The sequence below is a fragment of the Doryrhamphus excisus genome, chromosome 10 (assembly GCF_030265055.1).
Source record: "Doryrhamphus excisus isolate RoL2022-K1 chromosome 10, RoL_Dexc_1.0, whole genome shotgun sequence".
In the NCBI taxonomy this organism is placed as follows: domain Eukaryota; kingdom Metazoa; phylum Chordata; class Actinopteri; order Syngnathiformes; family Syngnathidae; genus Doryrhamphus; species Doryrhamphus excisus.
The window spans coordinates 8359789-8385828 of NC_080475.1; the positions used below are offsets into that span (position 1 = coordinate 8359789).

General features: G+C 42.8%; 4 protein-coding genes across 17 annotated transcripts in view; 1 reads left to right on the forward strand and 3 right to left on the reverse strand.

Annotated features, from left to right (window-relative positions):
- Positions 1–402: 402 nt before the first annotated feature.
- On the reverse strand, positions 403–5195 carry LOC131137000 (protein lifeguard 2-like). 10 transcript variants are annotated; one of them, XM_058084431.1, is made up of 10 exons: positions 4745–5195; positions 4340–4441; positions 4174–4238; positions 4042–4095; positions 3911–3961; positions 3773–3812; positions 1261–1518; positions 1094–1189; positions 949–1002; positions 403–881 (listed from the first exon to the last, which is right to left on the reverse strand). In XM_058084431.1, exons 1-10 carry the CDS (start codon positions 4757–4759, stop codon positions 732–734), a joined length of 885 nt encoding a protein of 294 aa, XP_057940414.1. In that variant the 5' UTR covers positions 4760–5195; the 3' UTR covers positions 403–731. The 10 variants fall into 10 exon arrangements, with proteins under 10 accessions (XP_057940414.1, XP_057940420.1, XP_057940417.1 ...); XM_058084437.1 differs by having other exon boundaries at positions 4340–4451; XM_058084434.1 differs by having other exon boundaries at positions 1261–1348; positions 1481–1518; positions 4340–5195.
- A 751-nt stretch (positions 5196–5946) lies between these two features.
- LOC131136565 (molybdate-anion transporter-like) lies at positions 5947–8203 on the reverse strand. Its single transcript, XM_058083568.1, has 2 exons — positions 7902–8203; positions 5947–7673 (listed from the first exon to the last, which is right to left on the reverse strand). Exon 2 carries the CDS (start codon positions 7592–7594, stop codon positions 6149–6151), a length of 1446 nt encoding a protein of 481 aa, XP_057939551.1. The 5' UTR covers positions 7595–7673; positions 7902–8203; the 3' UTR covers positions 5947–6148.
- Positions 8204–8419: 216 nt separating this feature from the next.
- LOC131136563 (nuclear receptor subfamily 1 group D member 1-like) lies at positions 8420–22966 on the reverse strand. 2 transcript variants are annotated; one of them, XM_058083561.1, is made up of 8 exons: positions 22490–22966; positions 14929–15240; positions 14279–14367; positions 14030–14174; positions 10188–10726; positions 9916–10101; positions 9633–9843; positions 8420–9558 (listed from the first exon to the last, which is right to left on the reverse strand). In XM_058083561.1, the coding sequence occupies exons 1-8, from the start codon at positions 22506–22508 to the stop codon at positions 9362–9364; spliced, it is 1698 nt and encodes a 565-aa protein (XP_057939544.1). In that variant the 5' UTR covers positions 22509–22966; the 3' UTR covers positions 8420–9361. The 2 variants fall into 2 exon arrangements, with proteins under 2 accessions (XP_057939544.1, XP_057939543.1); XM_058083560.1 differs by having other exon boundaries at positions 8421–9558; positions 14929–15243.
- LOC131136564 (retinoic acid receptor gamma-A) overlaps positions 20049–26040 on the forward strand; it is a 66073-nt gene continuing 60081 nt past the window's right edge. For 3 of the 4 annotated variants that reach the window (XM_058083562.1, XM_058083564.1, XM_058083565.1), the window contains exons 1-4: positions 20049–20185; positions 22664–22897; positions 24978–25145; positions 25236–25326. The gene's annotated coding sequence lies outside the window, so the exon portion shown is untranslated. Of the gene's footprint in view, positions 20186–20210; positions 20324–22663; positions 22898–24977; positions 25146–25235; positions 25327–26040 lie in introns of those variants that run through there. The other variant, XM_058083563.1, reaches the window with a different exon arrangement.

Sequence of the window (26040 nt, forward strand, 5' to 3'; positions counted from 1 at the left end):
TCACACTTCCTAAAATATATGATTCTGTCATACAAAAATAAACACTACAGTGGTATGAAAAAGTTTGGGCACCCCTGTTCATTTTTAAGATTTTCAGCAATTTTTTTGGTGGGGTGCACACTTTCTGTTAATCCTATAAACTTCATTTCACTTCATCTATCACTTTTGTTGGTCTGCTATATGGTATATTTAACTGGAATAGCGGATCCCAACAACTAGTGATTCATAAAGGAAAATCTTGAAAATTATAAGATAAAATCCTCCCCCCTAAAATGTAAGCCTTTGAGAATGGTACTATTGTAATGACCACATAATCAGACTCAACAGAACTCAAGAGTATTAAGCAAATCATTAAAATGTTTATTATTACAATATGTTATGTCAAAATAATCCTTTTCCAAAACAACTACAATACACAATATGTGTTTCCAGTCACTGAATCAAAGTTTTCATGACTAAAATTCTGTAAAAATGCGCCCTGGTTATGCCATCTAACAGCAAACACGTCCATAGCATTGAGTGGTGCAATACTTGTTTGTTACCAACAGATGTGTATGTACTGTATAATTACTACGTATCACAAGTGAGTCAAAATAATATTCATATCAGACAAAATATCTTCTTTGCAAAGAGAGGATATGTCACCACATCCACCAAAATGCTATAAATATATTATTATTATTATTCATATTGGTGCCTCCCTGTTATGCAAGTCTCAAAAACATTTTTTATTACTCCTGTCTTGTTCCAAAAATTTGTAGAAAGAAAGAGAAGATGTAGACGATATCCAGGTAGATGCTGAGAGTGGCAAAAATGTACTCCTCCGGGCTCATGGTGTAGCGCTTGTTCCCCATGAGGAGCTGAGTGTCAAATGCCAAAAACTGCACACAAGACAATGCACATAAGTGTATATCTTACTTGGTAATAATGTGTGATACATGGCCTTACCATGGTAAATAATATGGCTCCCAAAACGGCATAGGTGGTATCTAACCACGGTACCTAAATAACACAGGTAAACAACATTCTATATGATGGTACATTTTAATCACACGTAAAACCAGCACTGCGTCGAGAACATAGGTGTGCATACATATAGGAAGGGAAGAACTGCAGCAAGTACCAGTCCAGAGATAAACATGACCATACAGAAGATGAGGAGCACACCCTGGTATGACGTGACGTCCACCTAGACAGGGCAGGCAATAGAAGTTAAACGCTGAGTGCTGAGGAGCTCTTAAAAATAGTTACATTTGTTACCTTGGTTTGGAAGCTCAAGATTGTGACCAGGAGACAGACTGCAGTTGTAATCCCCAAACATATCATCACTGACTTGGTGTTGTAGAAGCTTTGACGACAATACACAATATAACGAGAGTACACACTAAACAACAACAAATTGCTGTTCATGAACTGATTGGAGAGATTTAAAGCAAAGTCAGAAACCTTTTGGGAAATTAAAGGAAGGAGGAACCAGTACCTGGACAACATCCCCGTCATGTAGATGAGTGAGAGCGTCTGTAACGGACAGGAGACATCGAGCTTCTCGTCAGGCAAAAGTGAGCTTGTGAGTCGAATCGGTGGTGAATGTTTTACCGTAGTTTTATTCACTTTGTATGAACCTATTTCAATGTATATGTATGTGAATGAGAGGGACCCAAGTGGAAGAGTGAGGTTACAGGGAGAAGAGATACAGAAGGTGGAGAATTTTAAGATAGATAAATCTCGTTTTTCGTGTGAATGAGAGGGACCCAAGTGGAAGAGTGAGGTTACAGGGAGAAGAGATACAGAAGATGGAGAATTTTAAGATAGATAAATCTCGTTTTTTGTGTGAATGAGAGGGACCCAAGTGGAAGAGTGAGGTTCCAGGGAGAAGAGATACAGAAGGTGGAGAAATTTAAGATAGATTAATCTAGTTTTTCGTGTGAATGAGAGGGACCCAAGTGGAAGAGTGAGGTTCCAGGGAGAAGAGATACAGAAAGGTGGAGAAATTTAAGATAGATTAATCTAGTTTTTCGTGTGAATGAGAGGGACCCAAGTGGAAGAGTGAGGTTACAGGGAGAAGAGATACAGAAGGTGGAGAATTTTAAGATAGATAAATCTCGTTTTTCGTGTGAATGAGAGGGACCCAAGTGGAAGAGTGAGGTTACAGGGAGAAGAGATACAGAAGGTGGATAATTTTAAGATAGATTAATCTAGTTTTTCGTGTGAATGAGAGGGACCCAAGTGGAAGAGTGAGGTTACAGGGAGAAGAGATACAAAGGTGGAGAATTTTAAGATAGATTAATCTAGTTTTTCGTGTGAATGAGAGGGACCCAAGTGGAAGAGTGAGGTTCCAGGGAGAAGAGATACAGAAGGTGGAGAATTTTAAGATAGATAAATCTCGTTTTTCGTGTGAATGAGAGGGACCCAAGTGGAAGAGTGAGGTTACAGGGAGAAGAGATACAGAAGGTGGAGAATTTTAAGATAGATTAATCTAGTTTTTCGTGTGAATGAGAGGGACCCAAGTGGAAGAGTGAGGTTACAGGGAGAAGAGATACAGAAGGTGGAGAATTTTAAGATAGATTAATCTAGTTTTTCGTGTGAATGAGAGGGACCCAAGTGGAAGAGTGAGGTTCCAGGGAGAAGCGATACAAAAGGTGGAGAATTTTAAGATAGATAAATCTTGTTTTTCGTGTGAATGAGAGGGACCCAAGTGGAAGAGTGAGGTTACAGGGAGAAGAGATACAGAAGGTGGAGAATTTTAAGATAGATTAATCTAGTTTTTCGTGTGAATGAGAGGGACCCAAGTGGAAGAGTGAGGTTACAGGGAGAAGAGATACAGAAGGTGGAGAATTTTAAGATAGATAAATCTCGTTTTTCGTGTGAATGAGAGGGACCCAAGTGGAAGAGTGAGGTTACAGGGAGAAGAGTTACAGAAGGTGGAGAATTTTAAGATAGATAAATCTAGTTTTTCGTGTGAATGAGAGGGACCCAAGTGGAAGAGTGAGGTTACAGGGAGAAGCGATACAAAAGGTGGAGAATTTTAAGATAGATTAATCTAGTTTTTCGTGTGAATGAGAGGGACCCAAGTGGAAGAGTGAGGTTACAGGGAGAAGAGATACAGAAGGTGGAGAATTTTAAGATAGATCAATCTAGTTTTTCGTGTGAATGAGAGGGACCCAAGTGGAAGAGTGAGGTTACAGGGAGAAGAGATACAGAAGGTGGAGAAATTTAAGATAGATTAATCTAGTTTTTCGTGTGAATGAGAGGGACCCAAGTGGAAGAGTGAGGTTCCAGGGAGAAGAGATACAGAAGGTGGAGAAATTTAAGATAGATTAATCTAGTTTTTCGTGTGAATGAGAGGGACCCAAGTGGAAGAGTGAGGTTACAGGGAGAAGAGATACAGAAGGTGGAGAATTTTAAGATAGATAAATCTCGTTTTTCGTGTTAGTTGCTACAATGACAGTATCGCCGTAGCTTGGTTGATATAGTATATGATATATTAAGTTTGTTAAGTAAATGGAACACATAAAATACGTATTTCCCATGACGTGCATTGTTAGCTAGCTCATATTAACTCATTTTCTCACGCTAGAATGCACAGAAAAGGGAAAGAAAAAAAGGGGTTGATGCCCAACCCTAGTCTTTTGGTCTGAATTAAACTCCTAAAATAACAATTAGAGATGTTGAGATGTTTCCAAATCATTCAAGGATAATAACTTCTGCCAAATGCACCATTCATTTAAATATAAACAATAATGTACAATATGTTTAGAAGCCTTGGACTTACAAAGATGGCGAGAAGAATCAGATTCCATGGAAATCGTCTCCTGTAAAAATGACAAAATAGACTTTTTAGCATTTGGAATGATGAGATGATGAGTTTATGTTTACTTGTCAGTCTTTGCCATGATGGTGGTACCTTTACCTTGGTGCTGAGCAGCAAGACAGAGTCAAATACGTCACGAAAAAGACACCGCTGTTACCCAACAGAAATATGGTGAGAGAAAAGCGACATGGAGGTGGGCGTCGACCAGTTGCACGTATTACGCTACTTACTAAGAAGCCCAGTACCATCCTGGGTTGCTTTGAATGTAGTCTTTCAGCGGATCACTGAAAACAAATAAATAGTCAAATCTAAGTCGATTTTTTTTTTTAGGATGTCCACTCGGGTAAAAAGTGCTGACTCACCAGAAAGTGAAAATAGACACAACAGCAAGCGTTACCAAGAGCTGGATCATCAGGATGGTGTACACCTTCAGCAAAATTAGAATTGTCAGTTTTAATAAAAGTATTAAAGTATTAATTAAACATCAGTAATTGCAAAATGTCTCTATTAATAAGCTCATCATCTTACTTTACGTATGAAGACCCTCCGGATGTTCCGATCATCCCAAGTGAACTCTCTAAGCGTCTCAACATCATTGGAGGACGCTTCACCTGCGCCTTTAACAGACTGCTGGGATAGGCTCCAGCATACCCAGGATAAGCAGCATAGAAAAAGAATGGATAGTAGTGCTACATATATTAGCATTAATCTAATGTATTTGGGTCATTAATGAATATATGGGAAACACTAGCTTCTAATGAACAGCATCCATTTGCAAAGATAATAATAATAATAATTTTGATTGATGTGCAGATGTGCCTTATTTGACAACTGACACACAACCAAAACACACACAGAGTTAGTGTATGTTCCAGATTAGAAGCGGTTACACAACTTTCTAGGCCAAACATTTGGCTCGTGATGTCCTCCTACCTTGGCCTGCGTCATGATGATGCTGGTTAGGATGCTATACGGTCGAACCACGTCGTTTTTTAAGATGTCTCGCTTGGCTGAACTCTAGGGAGACGATAGTGGATCTTCAACACCTTCTGACCAAATTGTGACGCAATTGTGAAAACAACAGCAGCAGCAGCAGCAGCAGGGGGGTGCGCGGTTCCCCTCCCTCGCCCACACACCAAAGTTCTAGCAGCATCTCGGTGAAGCTGCAGCACACGTGATGATGCTAGGACTGAATCACTCTCTCATTTGGGACAAATAGACCATGTGGATGGGAGAAGTCAACAGGAGTTCGGAGCGGAAAGTTCTGCAGTGACCTCACAAGTAAATATTGAGCATAAACTATAATTATAACACAAAACGGACGCACTTTTCACCCGGCTCACTTCTGGTTCTCTAGCAATTCAGTTGGTCGAGGCAGATGGCCACCTCAAACAGATTTTAATTGACAAGGGTACATGTGCCGACTTTAGTCAAATTTGAAACCAATCATTCATCATTCAGTTTAAAGCAGGGGTCTCAAACACGCGGCCCGCGGGCCAAATGTGGCCCGCAGGACACTACTTTGAGGCCCCCGCCTTGATATGAAAGTTTAATGTCAGTGCGGCCCGGGCAAGTTAGATATGGATGCTGTATGGTATCATGTACCCAGAAAAAATGATTACGTTTGATTCATGTTCATGTTAAAGGTTAAATAACTATTAATAGTTATCCTCCCTATCCGTGTGGAAGTGGTAAGTTTTTGGCTATTTAAGTTGAAAGGAAATAACTTGGAGGCTACCGTTTAGGTCGCTAGCTCTCTAGTTTGCGAGTTAGCATGTGTCTCAAGACCCTGCAGTTGCGCAATATGTTGTAAATAAAAAGAGTATAAATGTGACTATAGTCGTGTTTTGTCATGTCTACAGGGCTCTAATAATGCTTTGTTCATTTTAATCCGAAAAAAATAATTTGTCCCACCAACTATATGTGGTTTAAGTTTTTATTATTTGCCCTTATATTATTATTATATTTATTTATTACTGATTGATTGATTTTCTTTATTCTTGATTTATTTTTCATCTTATTTTGTGTAGAAAAATAAAAAGTAAGATATTTGAGAACAGTGGAATGTTTTATCAGAGCTTTTCTTGTAGAAAATTGGAACCAAAGCGAAGTTTTTTAAATTTTTTCATGATATGAGACCAAAATGTTACATCATACAGCTTTTATTAACATCAAGACATCCACCATGTAAAATCTAATTAAATAGCATTAACCTTTGGCCAGAATTTCTAAGCAAAGTAAGCAGTACCATAAAAAAAACTAAAATCCAATTAGATTTCTACTGTTCTCGGTCGCAAAGAAATGATCAAACATGTTGGGAAAAAAGGATTTGCTTCTTCAGTACATGTCGCCCTCTCCCCTGGCGCCCTCCCGTCTGAGGTCCGAGTCGTTCCTGCCCAACGTGAACAGACTAACGACAGCCATCAAAGCCGCCAGCATCATGACCGCACAGCCTCCAAACATGTGTCTGGTACCGCTGCCGCCCTCCCCTCCGCCTGTCCCCGACACCTCACCGTGAAGCGCCAGCAGACCCAGACAGGCCAGAAGGTGCAGAGGTAGGCGGAACCAGGCCAGCACTCCCGCCCGCTTCTCCTCAGGAATCACCCTGCTCTGGAGAAAGCTGATTGCGGGGAAGTAAAGTCCACATGCCAGCTCCAGCAACAGGAACGCCAGGAAGGATTCATGAGGTCTCGGCTGTCCTGGCGCGGTGGAGAAGGTCAGCATGTATAAAGAGAAGAAGGCCATCAAAACAGCCAAACAGAGTAGATGGCCAGGCTGTAGACGATAATGCGAGGAGGTAGCTAGGCGGTACATCAAGGAGCCCGCCATACTGGCAGCCATTAGGCAGGAAAACACGATCCCCAGAGGAGGCCCGTGAGGGTCCAGTACTGGTGTCCAAAGGAAAACAAAGATGTAGAGGACACTTTCGAATAGAGCCTGCACGCCACCCAAGAGCATGACTCGCTTGTCTGAGAGCAAGCAACGAAGTCCGTCGATGCAGCTGCGTGAGAACCGGGCCTTTGCGGTCATGCGACTCAAACCTCCATTTGGAGCACCAAGAAGAGGAGTCTGTTTATCACCTTCGTGTTCTTCCGCTTCTTCTTTCCCCCAGTCTCTTAACACCACCCAGGCACAGCACATCAAAAAGGGCACAGCCACCAGGAAAGGGGCCACCGGCCCCAAGTGGAGCCACTCTGCTAGCAAGTTAGCAACCAGGCCGGCTCCCACAGCGAGTCCATGGTTCCACGTGGCAGCTTTGTTGAAGGTGCTGGGAATCCACTCCTTGGGAAAATCGTGAACGTTGACATGCCGGTGGACATACCAGGCCTCAAATGTGGTGGAGAGCAAGGACGTGGACAGTCCTCCCAGGATTCGACCTACAATCAAAACAAAGTAGTCCCTGGATAGCTTGGTGAGGCAGCAAGCTGAGTAACAAAGACAAAAGAGCAGACACGTATGTCTGCGGCCCAGGACTTGGGGGAGCCAGCCTGAAAAGGGAGCAAACAGGACACAGGAGGCCAAGCCGCACACATAGATGATGGCTATCTGGGACTCCAGAAAGCTGTAATGGCGGTAGAGCTTATAAAGGTAAGGACCCTGGAGCCAGTCCGCCCAGAGAGCCAGAAGGTAGGCCCGGAGGAACACTCTCTGGAAGCGCAGGAAGGCCGGGTTGGCTGCGGCGGTCTGGGCAGGCTGAGGCGGGGTGAGACGACGGGCTGTGAGCTCAAGACCGACACACAGGAGAAGCAGCAGCACTATGGCAAGGTATGCCGTCACCAACATGGTGGGATAGACTTCACCCGCTAGAGTTCAAACTCGGGCTCTTTGGACGTTACCATTCCTTTCCGTCAATGTTCTGCATCTGTTGTGGAGAAAAGGCGTACATGTGGCTAGTTGCGAGCTGGGCATTTATATCTACAGTTGGCGTACTGTGACTATTTTAACAGGTTTTACACATAAACAAGCTCGACGTTACTTCCTGGTCGATAAATGGAAGCTAGCATCCAAGCTAACTTGCTACCACGATACATCAACGGAGAATGAGACTCCGTTGTACTTTCCCTCAATATGGTGTCGAAATGTTTCTTACCGAGCCGTGAGACTGTTGCATTATCGTAACACGAACGACGATCTGATGCCATTAATCATGTCATCGTGGCAGTAAGTTTACCTCTTTTACAAAGGATTGTCTTGGTAAGAAGACGTTCACTTCCGGGTTTCTTTGCCACAAGATGGCAGTCCTACATTGTTTACATTTGATGGCGTCGGGAAGACGAAAGAAAGTCGTTTTTTTTAAATATACAAACACAAATGGCACCTTTTTTACGTTGAGGTTAATTTAACAAGAGGGTTTTTGGTTGAATATCATTATTACTATAAATGAACTAGAACCTTTCATGTATGACGCTATACCCTCCTCACAAAAATGCTAATGTTCGTTTATTTTCATTAATTAACGGACTTGGCTGATGACAAAATGCCACATTTTGCCACATTTTTACATTTTTTGTATGTTGTTGTAACGTTTGGACACCCCTGAAGTAAAGGGTGTAGCTCATTTAAAGGTGTGCCATACTTTTAATAAAACTATGCGTTTCAAAAACAAACACAACAAGCAAATTAATACACAATCTGAACTTTATATAATTTCTATTAAAGAACAAACATTTAAAAAATATACAACAGTGCTTATACGTCAGCCATATTCAATGAAGTGAGACAACCAATCATATAAGATGTCCCACCGTAGAGTATAATATCTCTTTAGTTTGTATGACAAACATTAGGGGGAAGGGGACAGGTCCATGTGGAGTGACCACTGGTGATTCCAGGGATTATGCTGGTTGGTTACATCACCTCAATGCAGCAGGCATCTAGAATCCCTACCATGATGTTCTCCCCGTGCAAAGCACACCAAATCCAAACCCCCCCATCTCGTACTGGAAGGTCCGTTTTTCAGCAAATTACCATCCATCATATCTGTCGAGTCGCTTTAAGACATTATATTTACAGTAAGAAAAATCAACAAATCAACAACATAACCTAACATGCACGGAGCCTTTCCATCAATGTAGATGTGATATAGTGATGCACATACAATGTTTACAATGTGAAGTTATTTGAAATGGCTCGTTTCAGTATTACTGCAGATGGTGAAACAGTCACATAAAGTACAATATTTTAGATTTTTTAAAGACATTCCCTTTCTCTGAAAAACAAACTCGTCAACATTAATGGTCCTTAAAGTAAAAAAAAAATGTTTGTCTATAATATGTTATGGTCTGTGGAGTATTTATAAACAGAGGTGAACTGCAGGCTGTTCCCCTTAAGTACATGCCAGACATAAAGAGGATGATATCAGCACAATGATTTACATTTTCACTGGAATAGTATCTCTAAAGAGGCGGTGTGGTTTACACGTGAATATAGAATAGTGGATTCAATATATAATTGCTATTTTTTTCCCATTCTTTAATCCTCTCTTACAAAGGAACTCCCACGATTGGAAGATAACATGTGAGTGTTTTTTTCCTCGCTGGAGTGGCTCAGTCAAGGATCAATACGAAAGGCCAAGAGTTTTTCGGAGTGTAGATTATTGAGAGTACGGAGATCCGGCAGTCGCAGGAGGAGTTTGGGAAATAGACAAGTGTCCTCAGGACGGCGGCGAGTGATCAGCGATCGCAGGGCCCGGATTAGACCCTCCTGTAGCTGATCAACAGTGCGTACGTCTGAGATGCCAGAACGATCTGAGGAGAGCAGAGGACGTTGGGTTACTAAATCATTCTTTCATCATCATTTCTCCATGAGGAGATTTTCCCACCTGCGGAGACCAGCACCACGGCCATGAAGAGGGCCATTTCATCAGGCTCGAGTCTCATAGATCCCAACTTCTCACTGAAGTCAAACATTGCATCGAGTAGGGACCCCATGCCCAAAGCCTGCAGGGTGGACAGCGGGTACGTTTGGCCATTCAGGAAGGTCACCGTATGTTCAGCGGCATTGAACAAGGTGCAGAACCTCACCATGAGAACCTAAAAAAACATCACTTTCAGCAAGTCTTATATTTTACAAAGGTTCCTCAGGAGATGCCATATATGTGTTACCTGGAAGGTGCCCGATTTAAGCAGCATGACCTGGTCCTGCTGGCTAAGCTCCTGAAATCCCGGGATGCCCTTGGCGAATTCTACCACTTCCTTGACAGCAGGGGTGAAACACTGAGAAAAGGACTCCCAAATCTCCTGACTGGTGCGCTCTTCCCCAGATATAGGGCATGCATTCAGAGGACAGGCCTGGGAGGACGGAAACGACATACAAGTGCATGAGTTTTCAGCCTTATGAATCCATGACAGTTTTCACGGTCGATTCCTGCACTTACTAGCACTTTTGCTCCTGGAGGTAGCTTCCAGTTACAGGAAGGCGGACTGCTGATATTTCCTGCTTTGCAAATAAAATTGGCGTTGTCTCTTTGAGGGGTTACACTACTTGAGTGATGATTCTGATTTGTTGACGCCAAGTCATTGTAGCGAACGTTGTCCATGTTGTGGAACATAACCTGGTTGTCATCAACTGGGCAAGACTGGTAACTTTGTCCAAAATGTGGATTTGCTGCGAGTTGTGAGAAAGTGGCATTTTGAGAAGTGCTGCCATTGTTGTTGTTGTTGTTGTTGTTATTGCTGATTTTAGCCCTCTTGGCCGTCCTCTCCTGGCTGCTCCCACTGAAGATGTCATGGTAGGCTCTGGAGATGGCTCCGATGGCCTCTCTTGAGCTGCCGTCGTCTTCGCTGCGGGGTGCGTCTTTCACAGACGATGGGTCCATGTCCATAGCAGCTGATTCATTTAAGCTGTTCATGTAGCTCTGCATTTCATCCAGAAGTCGCTGCTTCTCTCTTTTAGGGATGCGGCCAAAACGCACAGCTGTAGAAAACACAGACGAGATAGATACAACTTTACCACCATCGTTTGGGTTGGACCGATGGACAGTCCAATACGGTATACAGTGGTGTGAAAAAGTGTTTGCCCCGTCCCAATTTTTTTGGTGCATGGTTGTCACACTTGAATATTTTTTTTTATCATTTTTTAAAATATTTTTTGTCATTAGACAGCACAACTGAACAGAAAATGTGCTTTTTTAAATAGTAAAATAATTATTATTATTAAGGGAGAAAAAAATCCAAACCTACATGGTTCTGTATGAGAAAGTGATTGGCACTCTGTTAAAACATAACTAAGATTGAGATCTATCAGTCTGTATAAGGTTATAAAGTCATTTCTAATGCATTGGAACTCCAACGAACGACAGTAAGAATTAATATCCTCAAAGGGCAAAAACATAGACCAGTGATGAAATGATCCAAAAGACACCAGCAAGTCCACTTTTGAAGAATAAAATGAATGACTTTGGAGTGGCCTAGTCAAAGTCCTAATCCTATTGATGCTAAAATAAAATAAATAAAAATAAAATAAAATAAAAAATAACTAAAATAAAATTTAAAAAATTATAAAATAAATTTAAAAATAAAAAAAAACCCTTAAATTATATTAGAAAGGCAGGAAGTGAACAAATGTAACAGTTAGTGATTGTAGAAGTACCAGATGGAGGGGTAGGATTTAATAAGCTTTGCTTCTTCCTACTCCTTTTGGACATGTGGAACTGGGAACCGATTATGGGATGCACTCAATTGGAATCTGATGCATGTTCAAATGAAATAAAACCATTACCATTACCATTACAAAATCCTCCGATGTGGCTGAATTCCAACAATTTTGCAAAGATGAATGAGCCGGTTCAACGCTTGATTGCAGTTGTTGCTGCTACCGGTGGCCTGATCAGTTTTTAGGTTTAGAGGGAAATAATTTTTTCCACACAGGGCCGTGTAGGTTTGGATTCAAAGTGTGACAAACGTGCAAAAATATAAAACAGGAAAAGGGAAAACACTTCTTCTGTGTCTCTATTTAGAAATGATTTACGGGCTACAGAAGCAGCCATTATTTCATGCACCAGCTCAACAGTTGCGGTATGAGGACCGTGCATGTTGCAAGATGCAAACTTCCCTTTTCCCACAGTAACCATCAGCTGGAGAAGCTATTTATAGACCCCCCTGCTACCATCTGCCTCATCGTCTCCTTCATCAACCACTGTCTCCCTTCTCTCCTTCTCTTGTAAGTAGGGCAGTGGGGCAACGTCAGCGTGATGTCACTGGTGCCGAGCTCGTGAGAGGGAGGTGGGCTTGAAGCGGTAGACCGAGTAGCATGAAGACATGGGATAGGGGGTACGCGGAAAGTAGGAGGACTTGTGTGTGTGTGTGTGCCTGCAAGGTGAGGTTAGATGAGGCCACTGAAAAGTTTCTGAAAACTTTAGAAAAACGCTAGACGTGCCTGAACAGGTTTTGCACAGAAATCATTTGGGTAAGATGATTTACTGGACTAGTGCTAATTACCAAATACACAGCAATTATCTAATTTCCTGCAAGATGGAGGCAGCATAGAAGCAAGCGCACTAAACCAGGGGTCTCAAACACGCGGCCCGCGGGCCAAATGTGGCCCGCAGGACACTACTTTGAGGCCCCCGCCTTGATATGAAAGTTTAATTTGATATGGATGCTGTATGGTATCATGTACCCAGAAAAAATTATTACGTTTGATTCATGTTCATGTTAAAGGTTAAATAACTGTTAATAGTTATCCTCCCTATCCGTGTGGAAGTGGTAAGTTTTTGGCTATTTAAGTTGAAAGGAAATAACTTGAAGGCTACCGTTTAGGTCGCTAGCGCTCTAGTTTGCGAGTTAGCATGTGTCGCAAGACCCTGCAGTTGCGCAATATGTTGTAAATAAAAAGAGTATAAATGTGAGTATAAATATTATTTGCCGTTTTATTATTATTATTATTATATTTCTTTATTTATTTTATATTTATTTATTTATTTTATATATTTTATATTTATTTATTTTATTATTATTATTATTTATTTTTCATCTTATTTTGTGTAGAAAAATAAAAATTAAGATATTTGAGAACAGTGGAATGTTTTATCAGAGCTTTTCTTGTAGAAAATCGAAACCAAAGCAAAGTTGATTCATTTTTCTGTTTTTAATGAATGCGTTTTTTTGTTTTTTTTTGGAAAACCTGATGCCGCCCAGTCTCGCCCAGACCCTAGCTCCAGTGGCCCCCAAGTAAATTGAGTTTGAGACCCCTGCACTAAATCTTTGCATTATGGTATGCTGTAATTTGGGACTATTGTATGCCGTTTCATCTCTTTGCCTGTGTTGCTAATCCTGATGCCTGCCTGTGTGCTGTTAAATCAGGGTGTACTATATATTCAGGCGGTTGCATGTGGTTTTCCTGTTTTTGTAATAGTCGAAACAACGTTAAAAGTGGGTTTTAAGGTTGCGGTCCTTTTAAAGCATAAAAGAAATGCCATCTTAAACAGGTCAGCCTAACTGTTTTTACTGTCAACGGGTTGCCACCCAGTTGTTTTCCGCGCAGCACAAGTGTCAGGCACATGCGGAAATAACGGTAACCTCTTTATTAGATCGGGCTGGGGGTGCAGATAAACAGAAACCCTACTGAGAAGAAGCTGGCAAACTACACCAACTAGGTCACAATGTATGACTACATTATTAGCCCCGTTTTGTAGTTTTCTGGGTCAGCCAAGTTGTGTTTTTTTTTAATTTGCGGGGATATATGATCAATTGGTATGCAGAATATGCAGCAATCAAAAATATGTAAAATATGTATTCTTTATAAAAAAAAACATGTCAAACTTCACGATTTTGTGCATCTTAATTGTGTGATGTTGTACACGCACACAGTTGACCCTGTTCCAATTTCCTCAAATAATTCCTGTATTTGCAGCAGTTTCCCAGATGATGGATAGCCTCAGGGACTTTAAGGCTCCTCCACTCATAAATCTTTGTCTGAGGGGGAACTGGGAAGGAGTGGATGGAACCGGATGGGCACATAGAGGTGGGTGTGTGTGCAAAACCGGAGCATCCAACCAAGAGTGTTGTTGGAGCACACTGCTGAGGGTCATAGGCCGTTTGCTGGACTGCAGATAGTTACTGAACTCACGGTACCATAACTTCAAAGACTTTTTCCACGTAACAGTTTTTCCACAGACCCACATATCAGCCCATTTCCCCACTGCTTTGCCTAATGGAGGAACTGTGGCAACTCGTCACAGAGGCCTCCGGCATGAAAAACCGTGTCAACATGTCTCACCGTCTCTCGACATGCCAACAGACAGGCACTTCTTGAAGCGACAGTGCTGGCACCGGTTGCGGTTCATGCGCATGATCAGACAGCTCTCATTCTTCACACACATCTTGTAGTTGATGTTTTGCTGAATGCTGCGACGGAAAAATCCCTGAAAGCGAGATTAAAAAAAAAAAAAAAACATGTGAAAGCTGAAGGAAAAAAAAAAAAAAGAACAGAAATGTCAAGACTCAGATTCAGTTTGTAGGGGCTTGCCTTGCATCCTTCACATGCGTGAACTCCGTAGTGGAAACCGGATGCAATGTCCCCGCAGACCTTGCAGAGCAGGACCATTCCGCCATTCTCTGCGGAAAGACAAATAAATGTGAAGATACTGTTATTGTCCAGGATGGTGAGATAATATACTGACACTGACTCATTTTAACTGGATTTTCCTAATACAAAAATTTAACGTTTCGAGAATACGTAACTGACGAAAACAAAGTCATAACAGTCAATACAAAGTCGAAGCACAGCGGGGCTTCTGATCAGGGTGTTGTTCCTGCCCGGACAACGAAACGACTCCTGTCCGTCACTCCCGTCGTCGCTCTGGACGCATGCTATGGTCAACAGACCCTTTGTTGTGGCTCGGACGTTCACGTGATAGACGTGGCATGATGCCGTTCACTGGACTAACAAAGCTGGCCTTTTTTTTGTAGGCCTCCAAAACCAATCCTCGAATTATGAAGACAAATACTGAGTCTTGTGCAATGTGTATTTGAACCAACGCATGTGCAACGACAATCTCAACTACCCGAGCACCAAGTCAACAAGAAATCCACAAAATATAATTACAACCCCACTACAAGTACAAATATGTATACATTTACTACCTCATAGTTTGTATTGACCATGAGCATACGTACTTGTGAACGTCCCTGGGAAGCCACATGGCCTTTTCCCAGCAACTGGATGTAGGTAGCTATGGTGCGGAGTTGCTGCTGCTGCAGGAGGAGAGCCACCGTTGACCTCCGGGAACTGGAACACCAGTTTAGAGGTTGGCGAGGGGGACCCTGTCGCCTTCTGTTTCAGTGCTCCAATTTCCGTGACGGTAACCTCTTCTGGCGATGACGGCTGCGAGTGGGACGAAGGTGACTGTGTCTGGTACCCACTTGAGGGGCTGCCCGGGCTGGGGCTGGCGCTTCCGGAGGACCCCGCGTACAGGATGACTCCTCCACCTGCTGACAAGAGGTCAGATCACAATGTCATTCAAGGGGACCGATGATGCTTTTTACACTTTTTTGACCAAAAAGTTTGTTAGAATATTCGTGTTAAATGATGCCAAAGTGCGGCACGGTGGTCTAGGGGTTAGCGCGCAGACCTCACAGCTAGGAGACCAGGGTTCAATCCCACCCTGGGGCATCTCTGTGTGGAGTTTGCATGTTCTCCCCGTGCATGCGTGGGTTTTCTCCGGGTACTCCGGTTTCCTCCCACATTCCAAAAACATGCTAGGTTAATTAGCCACTCCAAATTGTCCATAGGTATGAATGTGAGTGTGAATGGTTGTTTGTCTATATGTGCCCTGTGATTGGCTGGCGACCAGTCTAGGGTGTACCCCGCCTTACGCCCGAAGACAGCTGGGATAGGATCCAGCACCCCCGCGACCCTCGTGAGGAAAAGCGGTAGAAAATGAATGAATGAATGAATGATGCCAAAGTTTCAGATAATGAGGTTTGTGCATTTGGAAGTGAGCCCTGAAAGACGTTTGGGATGGTTTTTTTCCAACACCGGCAGTCACTGTGATGTCACAATGAGCTGATGAGGTATATCCGGGGTCTCCAGCCAGTAGCTCATGAGCTACCAGTAACTCCTAACCACTTTTCAAGTAGCTTTCCAGAGGTTTTATTCATTTATGAAAAAGTGGGGTTCGGCAGTATAGTCCGGAAGTCCTCAGGAGCGCTTGGGAGTGTGACCAGTAACAGCGGAGTGGGCGTGCCGTGGGTGGAATTAAAACTGTTTTTGAAATCTAGCTGAAATAGGTGCAGATTCTGGAAGATCTAGAAAGCTTTCTGTGATGGTTATTGTGTGTAGCTGCTCTATAGGAGTCAAGGACTTAATACAAAGGGGTAAAAAATGAGCATAATATGCACTTTTTGGGGAATTTGGCCCATTTCCCTTAGAACACCTGCATCCTTCTGGCTTTATAAATGTTAAGAACCGTTTGATGGAGGCCTTGCTATTAGCGCCAGCTGGTGCATTTCTTCTTATGGTACCTTCAGGGAACTTATAGCCTTCTTTCTGAAAATGTAGTACTTGTTCATGCCCTCTTTAAGCTGTGATGTGGCATGATGGTAATGTGGTAATGTTGCGTACTTAAAATGAAGCTAGTGTCAGGGCAACAGAGCTAAGCAAAACATGGAACCTGTGTCGTGATGGTACACAATCCATACATGGAACATGCATGTTTGCACAGAATGCTATATCACCATTGAGCGGTGCTTGCATCCGAGGTTTCGCTATCCTGCTCACCCCCCCCTTCAGTTCTAGTCATGCGTTGTGGATGAGCTGAGACGCAGCCTCACGTGTCTGCGGGCTCCGTTGCCTCCTCCGCACCAATAATAGCCACGCTCTCTCTCTCTCTCTCTCCCATGGCACCGTGCCCAATGCCGGAGAGCTGCACGACACCTGACCGCCGCCTCACATGCATGCGCTCCTGACACGGTTTCAGCCCCAAACAAATCCGCAGTCCCTTTGTTGAGATGTGCAATAAAACCGAAGTCAGTGCTTTTAACAAAGCTGCTGCTGCCCATGCGTCACTAACACTTCATGGAGTCACGTTTTGGCATTTGAAACAGTTTGGCACTGTGGATTGCACGTTCACTGTTCTTAATGGGACTGGGGTGCATGTGATAGAATATACTATTTAATATAGCTAATAATGCTCACTATTGACTGTTTATTATGATGAGCCATCCGTTTTATGTGCCACTTAGGGTTACAGGTATGCAAGGTTCCTGGTGGTGCCCCCTGATTTTATATGCAGGGGTCTCAAACACGCGGCCCGCGGGCCAAATGTGGCCCGCAGGACACCAGTTTGAGGCCCCCCGCCTTGATATGAAAGTTTAATGTCAGTGCGGCCCGCGCAAGTTTGATATGGATGCTGTATGGTATCATGTACCCAGAAAAAATTATTACGTTTGATTCATGTTCATGTTAAAGGTTAAATAACTGTTAATAGTTATCCTCCCTATCCGTGTGGAAGTGGTAAGTTTTGGGCTATTTAAGTTGAAAGGAAATAACTCGAAGGCTACCGTTGAGGTCGCTAGCTCTCCAGTTGGCGAGTTAGCATGTGTCTCGAGACCCTGCAGTTGCGCAATATGTTGTAAATAAAAAGAGTATAAATGTGACTATAGTCGTGTTTTGTCATGTCTACAGGGCTCTAATAATGCTTTGTTCATTTTAATATGAAAAAAATCAGAAAAGTTTTTATTATTTGCCGTTTTATTATTATTATTATATTTATTTATTTATTACTGATTGATTGATTTTCTTTATTCTTGATTTGTTTATTTATTTTTCATCTTATTTTGTGTAGAAAAATAAAAAGTAAGATATTTGAGAACAGTGGAATGTTTTATCAGAGCTTTTATTGTAGAAAATTGGAACAAAAGCTTTTAAAAATTTTTTGTTTTTAATAAAAAAAAAATTATTTTTTTTTGTTTTTTTTGTAAAACCTGATGCGGCCCAGTCTCACCTAGACACAAGCTCCAGTGGCCCCCCCAAGTAAATAGAGTCTGAGACCCCTGTTATATGTATGAGGAAATGATCCAAATGCGTGCAACTGCCTGTCTGCGTTGCAATGCGTGCGCTCGCCTCCCTGATGCACGCGGTATTTGTTGAGCTGAAACGTTGAGATAATCTCCGTCAGCACGTGTCGCCGGATTTGTTGACTCATGCCAGCCAGAGCCACGGACTCAACAGAGTGCAGGCCTGAACCTCACCTCTTCCACGGCTTACACGAAGGCATCCCAGGCCCTGCCCTCCCCTTCCCTCCCCCACCTCGCCTGAACGCATCGCATGTCCACCTGAAGGCTCACATGTGCAGTAATGAACCCGAGAGCCACGGTCAATTAACAATCGCAACACGTTCAACAGGTAATTTCGCCCCAAAAAAGTGCACTTCCCCTTTAAGACTTCATTTTGATAAATGTTCCATGCAAGCAGAATTGGACTATAGCACGCCGTGACCCCAACACAAGACGCTTAGAATTTAGGTCACCGTGGACAGCATTAATTGACGAGACAATCAGACTTCAGTGCCAATCTCGAGCTTACCCTGCACACACTAATCTGCCCGGGACTGGAGTCAGACGACTTGAACAGGGAAGAACTTCACGGGTACCTGAACTCCACTTCCACTCTCTCTTATCTCCAGCTTTTGGCTGTTGTTAAGGTGGCCTCTGTTAAGGATAACCAGGACACACTGAGAGGTCTTTATATTGGTATATAATATTAATATAAAAAAATCAGGGAACTTGAAATGATTAATGTGTGCTACAGCTAGCAATTTGTAAGCGCTACTTGGGTGTTTTAGGAGATACGCGAACAGAAACCGAGTGTAAGTAGGTCAATATCACAGGAACCTGCCTCAAGCATTTCTCCAAACTGATGCTGCACCACACAACTTCTGGCTCATGCAATTATAAGGGGCGCTGGTGGGGGGTTTGGGGGGGGTCGAGTGTAATATGCCAACCAGAATATGATGTGGACTTAGAGTTAGGGTCACATTTAAAGAGGAACAATTATGCTCGTTTTTCGGCCCATTGTATTGAGTTGCGGACTCCTATAGAGCAGCTACACACAATAACCGGCACAGAAAGCTTTCTAGTTCTTCCAGAATCTGCACCTATTCAGTTGTATTTCTTTGGATTTTGCGCTTCCTGCTTTCTTAACTCTGATGTAATACTTTGAGTTTCGCTCAGTTCAAGTTCATGCACTATAAGTTGTAAAATCCTGAGTAGGGTCATGGGGGTATGCTGGCGGGGTACACCATGGACTGGTTGCATGCTCTTTTCATATTGTTTTATAACAAGCACTTTGCTGTGACTGAGCAAATACAGTAAACCTCGGATATATCGGATTCAATTGTTCCCACTGGTTTTGTCCGATATAAGCGAAATCCGTTATATGCGTATACCGGAAAATGTCCGTTTTACGCATATATGGGATTTATATCCGGTATATGCGTAAATGGGATTTTATGCGTTATAAAAAGGCACTTCCTTGACTATGTTTCCAATGTACCTGGACGCGCAGGCAACGCTGCAAACGCTGCAAATGACGTCGTATAGCGGCCTGTCACGATTCGGCGAATCGGAGCGCCACGATGCGGCCATCCGATATATGCCAGGGAAATTTCATGGAAATGCATTGGAACGGGACTGGAGATTTTGTCCGAAATAGGCGAAATCCGTTATAAAAAAATCCGATATATGCAATGAATTTTTATTGGAAATGCATTACAGAATAATCGGTTCTTTTTTATCTGTCCGTTGTGAGCGAATTTCCGATATATCCGAGGTTTACTGTACTCAATAATTATGAGTTGTGTAATATCAATATTTTTACGATAACATTGAGATAATTCAAGGCAACTCCAAATGTAAATTTTACATTTGTGTAAACTTGAAATATTTAAAATCAACACTAAAATATTATTATTCATTCTGATCTTTTTAGTTCTGTGAATTTATCAGGGTTTACACTGTGTTTTTTTTTAAATCAGATATCAGGAGGAGATCCGTTCGCCTTCAAAACAAAGTCACGTGCCAGCAGCAAACACGCCCTAATCGGATATTTGCCCCCAAACCATGACACCAAGGGGCAGATACCGCAGACATCATGGACTCATCCTCCACGACACGCGTGGAGGGTGTAGGGGGGGGCGGGGCTTAGGTGATTTTTTTTTCTTCTTCCACTCAACACAAAAAGCACATGAGGCTGAAGAACGTGACGAATGAGGAAAAAAAAAAAACCCACGCATTGCATGGAATCGCTGACCCACTGACCAAACTCCCGTCACCATCTTCCGCAGGCACTGAAACGCCCGTGAGAGAGCGGAAGCGGGAGGGGGGCGGGGTCATGGAACTCACGCGCCGCACGAGGCTCTGCGAGGGAGGCCACGTGAGTGTTGTTTTGTTTTTGTTTTGTTGATTTTTTTTTTTCGTAGGAGTTTTCAAAACCTCTCTTCACTTTATGTGCAGTGACTACAGAGTCAAATTAAATAGAGCAGCGCGGTGTCTTCTGGGTGGTGTAACTCTGGTCAGTAGGCAACTTTTAGGAGGCAGGAACGTTTTTATTGACATATCTATTGTAGCAGACGGCTAGCATACATTTAGCTATACAGCTAGCTAGACGTTTTTGAATTAGTAGCAGTGAGAGCTGTTTCTAATACCTCAACTATTTATTTGTGCTGTGTTTTTGTGTAATTACTATATCTATCTATGTAGCTATTAATCTATTTCAGCTACACAAATGCAGGTTAATTTTTAGCAATTTTTCTGCTTCTTGTTTTAGAACAGGGGTCGGCAACCTTAACTATGAAAAGAGCCATTTCACCCACTTGCCCACTAAAGAAAAATAGCCTGGAGCCGCAAAACGTTGTATGTTTAAAACAACATTGGAGGGAATTTGGGGGTGTCAAAGTAGTTCAGATAAAAAAAAAAGACGAGTTGGAGTACTCTTGCTAGTACTGGAGATAAACTTTTGTTTTTAAATGAGCTCTAATTTATTTTTTAGAATCGTCAAATAACTCATTAATAATTAATAACTCAAATAACTCAAAGTATTACTCATTTCCCTTCATGTTAACCTGTCAGAGAGAACTGGATAGCATCCTGTCTGCTCATTCAGTCACCAGTCAGAACTCAGTCAGGATGCATTCATGGTCTCACACAAAGTTGGATTTTTGTAAACTCATAACGAAGATGTGCATTTTCACCACACGGGTGCTAAAAAATATTCAAGCATTGCAAAGGGAGCCGCAACAAAGAGGCTGGAGAGCCACATGCGGCTCTGGAGCCGCGGGTTGCTGACCCCTGTTTTAGAACCACAATTCACAAAAAACGGATTGAGGTACTTGATCAAAGTCACTAGTACTTCTTCTAATGCACATCCTTTATCTCCAATGTGACACCAGCCCATTTTATCAGCGTTAACAATAACTCTAAGTCCAATATTACCTTCAAGTTGTAATGACATGCAAATGCAAGCTCAAGGTGTGCACATCACCTGTGCAGGAACGTGACTGCTATATCCACGCTATTAATGATTCACCGCTACTTAGGAAAGAAGAAGAAGAAGAAGAAGAAGCATAGGACGTGTGCACTTTGGCTGACCTGCACAAAGAGCCCAGCTAATGCCACTTAAGAGATGTGGATGTCCCCCAACGTTTAACTTTGTCCTTCATCTTGGAAAAACAAAACACACCCTTCTTTGCCAACGTTTCACTGTGTTGATAAAGCATGACGGATGTTGATAACGGCAACATTAACAGTGACGGCTTCCCGGCTGCACGTGAGTTTGTTTACAAAACGGAGCTTTGCAGGAAGTGGACGGCGACACATTTCACGATCTGCGAAGCGGCATATTCTTTGAGTCAACTTTGAAATTTGGAAAGTGACAAATACTTCAAGTTGATGTTGCTTGCATTTCTGGCCTTCCGGCAAAAAAAACTACACATGCATCATAATTGGAAATCCATATTAGTATGAGTGGTTATATTGTTATATTAAAATTAGATTGGGTTTTATGCTACTGATTCTGATACCGATTATGAAGTTGTCTGACACCGATCACATAGATTAAGTGTCAATTTTAAAATATATTTATGATGAGTAATCCATCGCTGCCCCCACTCTCTGGAACTCTTTGCCCCATTCACTCCGTGCTTGCCCTGACCTTCCCACCTTCAAAAAACAACTCAAAACCCACCTCTTTAAATCTGTTTTTAATGTCTAACCTTCTATATCTGACTGCTGTGCCCCGCCCCGCTTTTTTAACTGTGTACTAACCAATGAATGTTGTATTTTGGTGTGTCTTTTATTCTGTTTACTTGCTCTATTCAACTTCATTCTTTTGTAAAGTGTCTTTGAGTATCTTGAAAAGCGCTATACAAATAAAATGTATTATTATTATTATTAATATTGGACAAGGGAACCATATTAGGAGGAAAACTTTCAAGGGGCTTAAAAATTGGTAATTATTAAAAAGTGGGTCAGAGATTGGCATTAAAAGTTAAAAATCGGCAAATGCTGATCACATGCTTTTTTCATGGAAAAATCGGTGGCCGATTTATCAGAGCATCTCCAATTCAAATGCATTCAAATGCAACTGAGTCACAGCAAAATTAAACACCATTTTTTTTTCCATTTTACAGTCAATAGCCATGTTAATATATAAAAATGCTAAAAAAAAAAGTGTTCTTACCACCAGGGCTGGCGTCCATTTCTCTTGAAGATCTTCCAAGTCTCGAAGGAAGACTTTGAAATAAACTTTTGAATTCGAATCAGACTTGATGTCTCAAAACCAAAACACCTGCTCCATGGAGCAAAAACATACAAAACTGTCTTGAAGTGTCCCCTCCCTGTTAACTGTGTGCAGACCGGCGTCTCTGATCTGGTGTCTCTTGACGTGGACCAGGAGCGCTTCTTCTTCTAGGAGGTAACCTGGATGCTGGATGCTCGCCGCGCTCCTCTTCCCGCGCCACTGCACCAGTGAGGATTATTAAAGCCTCGTACTCAAGCCTTCCAAGAAAGTGGAGTCAGCAGAACCGCGTGTGTCATGCGTGACACACACACCCACTGATACAAACACCCACATTCATCACGTTTGCAGGTGAGTTGGAAATGTGAGCGCCACCAAACTTGTGTTTGCGTGGAATCTGGCTCAGTCTTTGTACCTCGCCGAGTCCTCTCGCTCTCTTTCCCCTCGCACTACCCCCCCTCACCCACCCACCCCCACCCTCCCGTGTCGGTGCCTTTTCATTGGCGGGGATGCGAGGCTGTGGGGAGTTTGATGTGCTTATTCGACCGTGTGTGGTGTGTTCAGTAAAGCCACGCAACATGTGCGCTCGCCATGTGCGGGGCCTGAGAGCTGCCCTACTGATACACATTTTATGCAAAACACGCCGCTTGTGATGCGCAGGGCACGGGAGCCTGGGGGGTGGAGCACGTGGACAATGGGCGTGGCTCACCGTGACCGCTCGCTTCTCCTAACAAGTGACTCCGGCTGCAAGTTGGTGGTAAACACGAAGGCATGCCAAACACCGTGCAAGTGCCGTGGGGACTATATCAGTCCGTATATGTATTTGATCCACGGCTGGCTGTGGAAGTTTACAACATTGGAATAGTCCAGCACTTTGCACCAGCAATTGTTGAGGGAAACACAATGTTAAAAAAACAAAGATTACACCTTAATTTGTATTTAATTTGTGTGAATGTGAATCATGACAAAAGGTCTAGGGGGTTTCTAGGGGTGGCCCACGCTGAGGGATCAATTTTGACAAACGCGACTCCGTGGGGCGGAACATTAGTTCAACTCAGTCGCCGTTTCCGCTTGGACTCATTTCACTGCAGCACACTATTTTACATGGGAAACAAGAGGGCGATATATGCATGTCGATAAAAGTTTAAATTAAAAGAACATCAAACAAAATATGACAGAAACAAAAATCAAGAACCGTTCTATTTCTAGAAATGGACGTTTATCTTTTTCAAACAAAACCGTATAGTTTGATTTCCTTATCCGGACACTGCACTACCAGAGCTAGCAAGCTAACAGGGCTAACATTACACAGCCATAAATCAGTCATGAAGCTGATGTATCAGGGTATGCAGGAGTGTGGCAATAATGTCGTATTTATTAGTAAACAGTGTGGCTAGCCCCCTGGCTGTTTTTTTTAGCAGCACTTGCATCCTCAGAGCCATTTACGGTCGTAGTGATGCCATAGTTGTTCACAAGTGAACACTGTTGCCAACCCCTCAGAAAGAAAAGTAGCTATTGGCTGCCCAAGAAGTCGCTAGATGATGTCATTTGCTAATTTGCATATCATTTGCATATGACGTAAGAGATGCTGTAGGGAAAAAAAACCTCTAGGAGAGACAAAAAAGTGAGCAAAAACACCTTAATTATGTTTAGAATTACAAATGAGCTTCATTCTTAGTTTGTTCATTAAAAATTGGTAGAAATATGTAACAATGAAATCATTTTAATATTTTATCTCGGCTAAAGCCTCTCATAATCCAGACAGTGTATTAATAATAATAGATCTGGACTCCGGCTCCAACTTTTAATTCTACTTGTTTAATGTATTCCACCCATGGCCCGCCTCCAGGCACACCCACGCCGCTGTGGGTAATAATTAATAATAATTAAATAATAATAAAAAAATATATATATTTTTATTTTGATGGTAAGTAGCTTGAGCATTTTAGCATTTTCTACAGCATCTGCAACGTCTAATGTGGCTACTAATTGTTGTGAGAAATGGCTTTTAGCAACCCCCTATTAGCTTGGGGGAGGGCAGAAAGCTTATCTGGCTTACAGCCACGCCCGTATAAGGAAGTCCACTCCTCTGTGACATCACAAAGGTGCACTTTTACCACGCCTTTTGAAACCCAGTGTTTTGGGCCATTTGAAACTTCTTTCAGGACTCAACATTCTAACTACATTTATAGGTCAGAAAAGTATAATAGATCCCCTTTAATGCCTTACAAATGAGAAGAATCTCTAACAAGACCTCAAAAAGTAACTAGATCTCTTTCTAGTCGCCTTTGAGAAAATATGTCGCTAAGATGGTTTGGAGTGGCAACGCTGTAGTGGTGTGTCTTTCGCGAACGAATCGGCTATAAGAGCCGGCTCTTTGAAATGAACAACAGAAGGTAGACTAAGACTGACAAAGTCTGTTTGTTTTCAGCTTTCAGCACAAGGCAGCACCCCCTCTCGCCGCTAGGGGGAGCCACCTGGCCAGGAATGTACCACCTCGGTGCCTCTCATCGACAGTCCCTGAAGCTGCACCGGACTCGGTGAGGGACTGGCAACAAACGAGGGGAATCGAACAAACGACTCCATGATATATGAGACGGTAAGGGCAAACGGTGTGATCTTTACAAGCATATTTACTCGTTTACTCGCCAGAAGATCGTCTGTGACTTTGTTTTTGTCTCCTTCGCAGTCGAGTCTGCTGTCTCCTGTCAGTCACCGCTTGGAGTCCGAAACTTGTGGAGAATGTTGAAAGCGACACACAGCTGCAGGCGGGGGAAAAGGTAGGCTTGAATACGACACCCAAACGATAGCCGGGTTAATTAAACGCGTCACGGAATAGTACGCGACGACGCCGCTTTTTAAGCTGGGTGTGTGTTTACCGTAATAAATGTGTCAGAGCCGCGCACTCATCTGAAGAACACGTCCTGGCAGGGCACAGGATAATGACAGGCTGCACCGAGTGTTTTGGGGGGAAGAAGCGGCTGCCAACACACCTGCGAAGCACCGGCTCGCCCTAGGCTCCAAAGGCGGTTTTCGTCACCGTCCTTATGTCTGTCTGCTTGCCTGCCAGCCCCCCCTCCCCTCCCCCGCTGAAAAACAGCACAGACCAGCATGGAAATGATGCTGGTCAGTTATGCTGGTTATAGCACAGACCAGCTTAGACCAGCACCATTTCCATGCTGGTCTACACTGGAGGACTCCATAATGATGCTGGTCCACCAGCATGGTCTTTTCTTTAAAAGGAACTTATTGCTTTTCCCTTTTTTTCTGACTTATAAATCTAGTTATAATGTTGTATTGTCGTCTTAAAGGGGAACTGCACTTTTTTTTTTCTTTAGAATTTTACCCATCATTCCCAATCCTCACATAAGGATTGGGAATGATGGGCAAAATGTAACAAGGATAATGAGGTTTGCACATTTGGAAATGAGCCATGAAAGAAGTCAAGGATGGCTTCGAATGCTCGGTTTCATGTCGTTTTTTTTCTAACATCG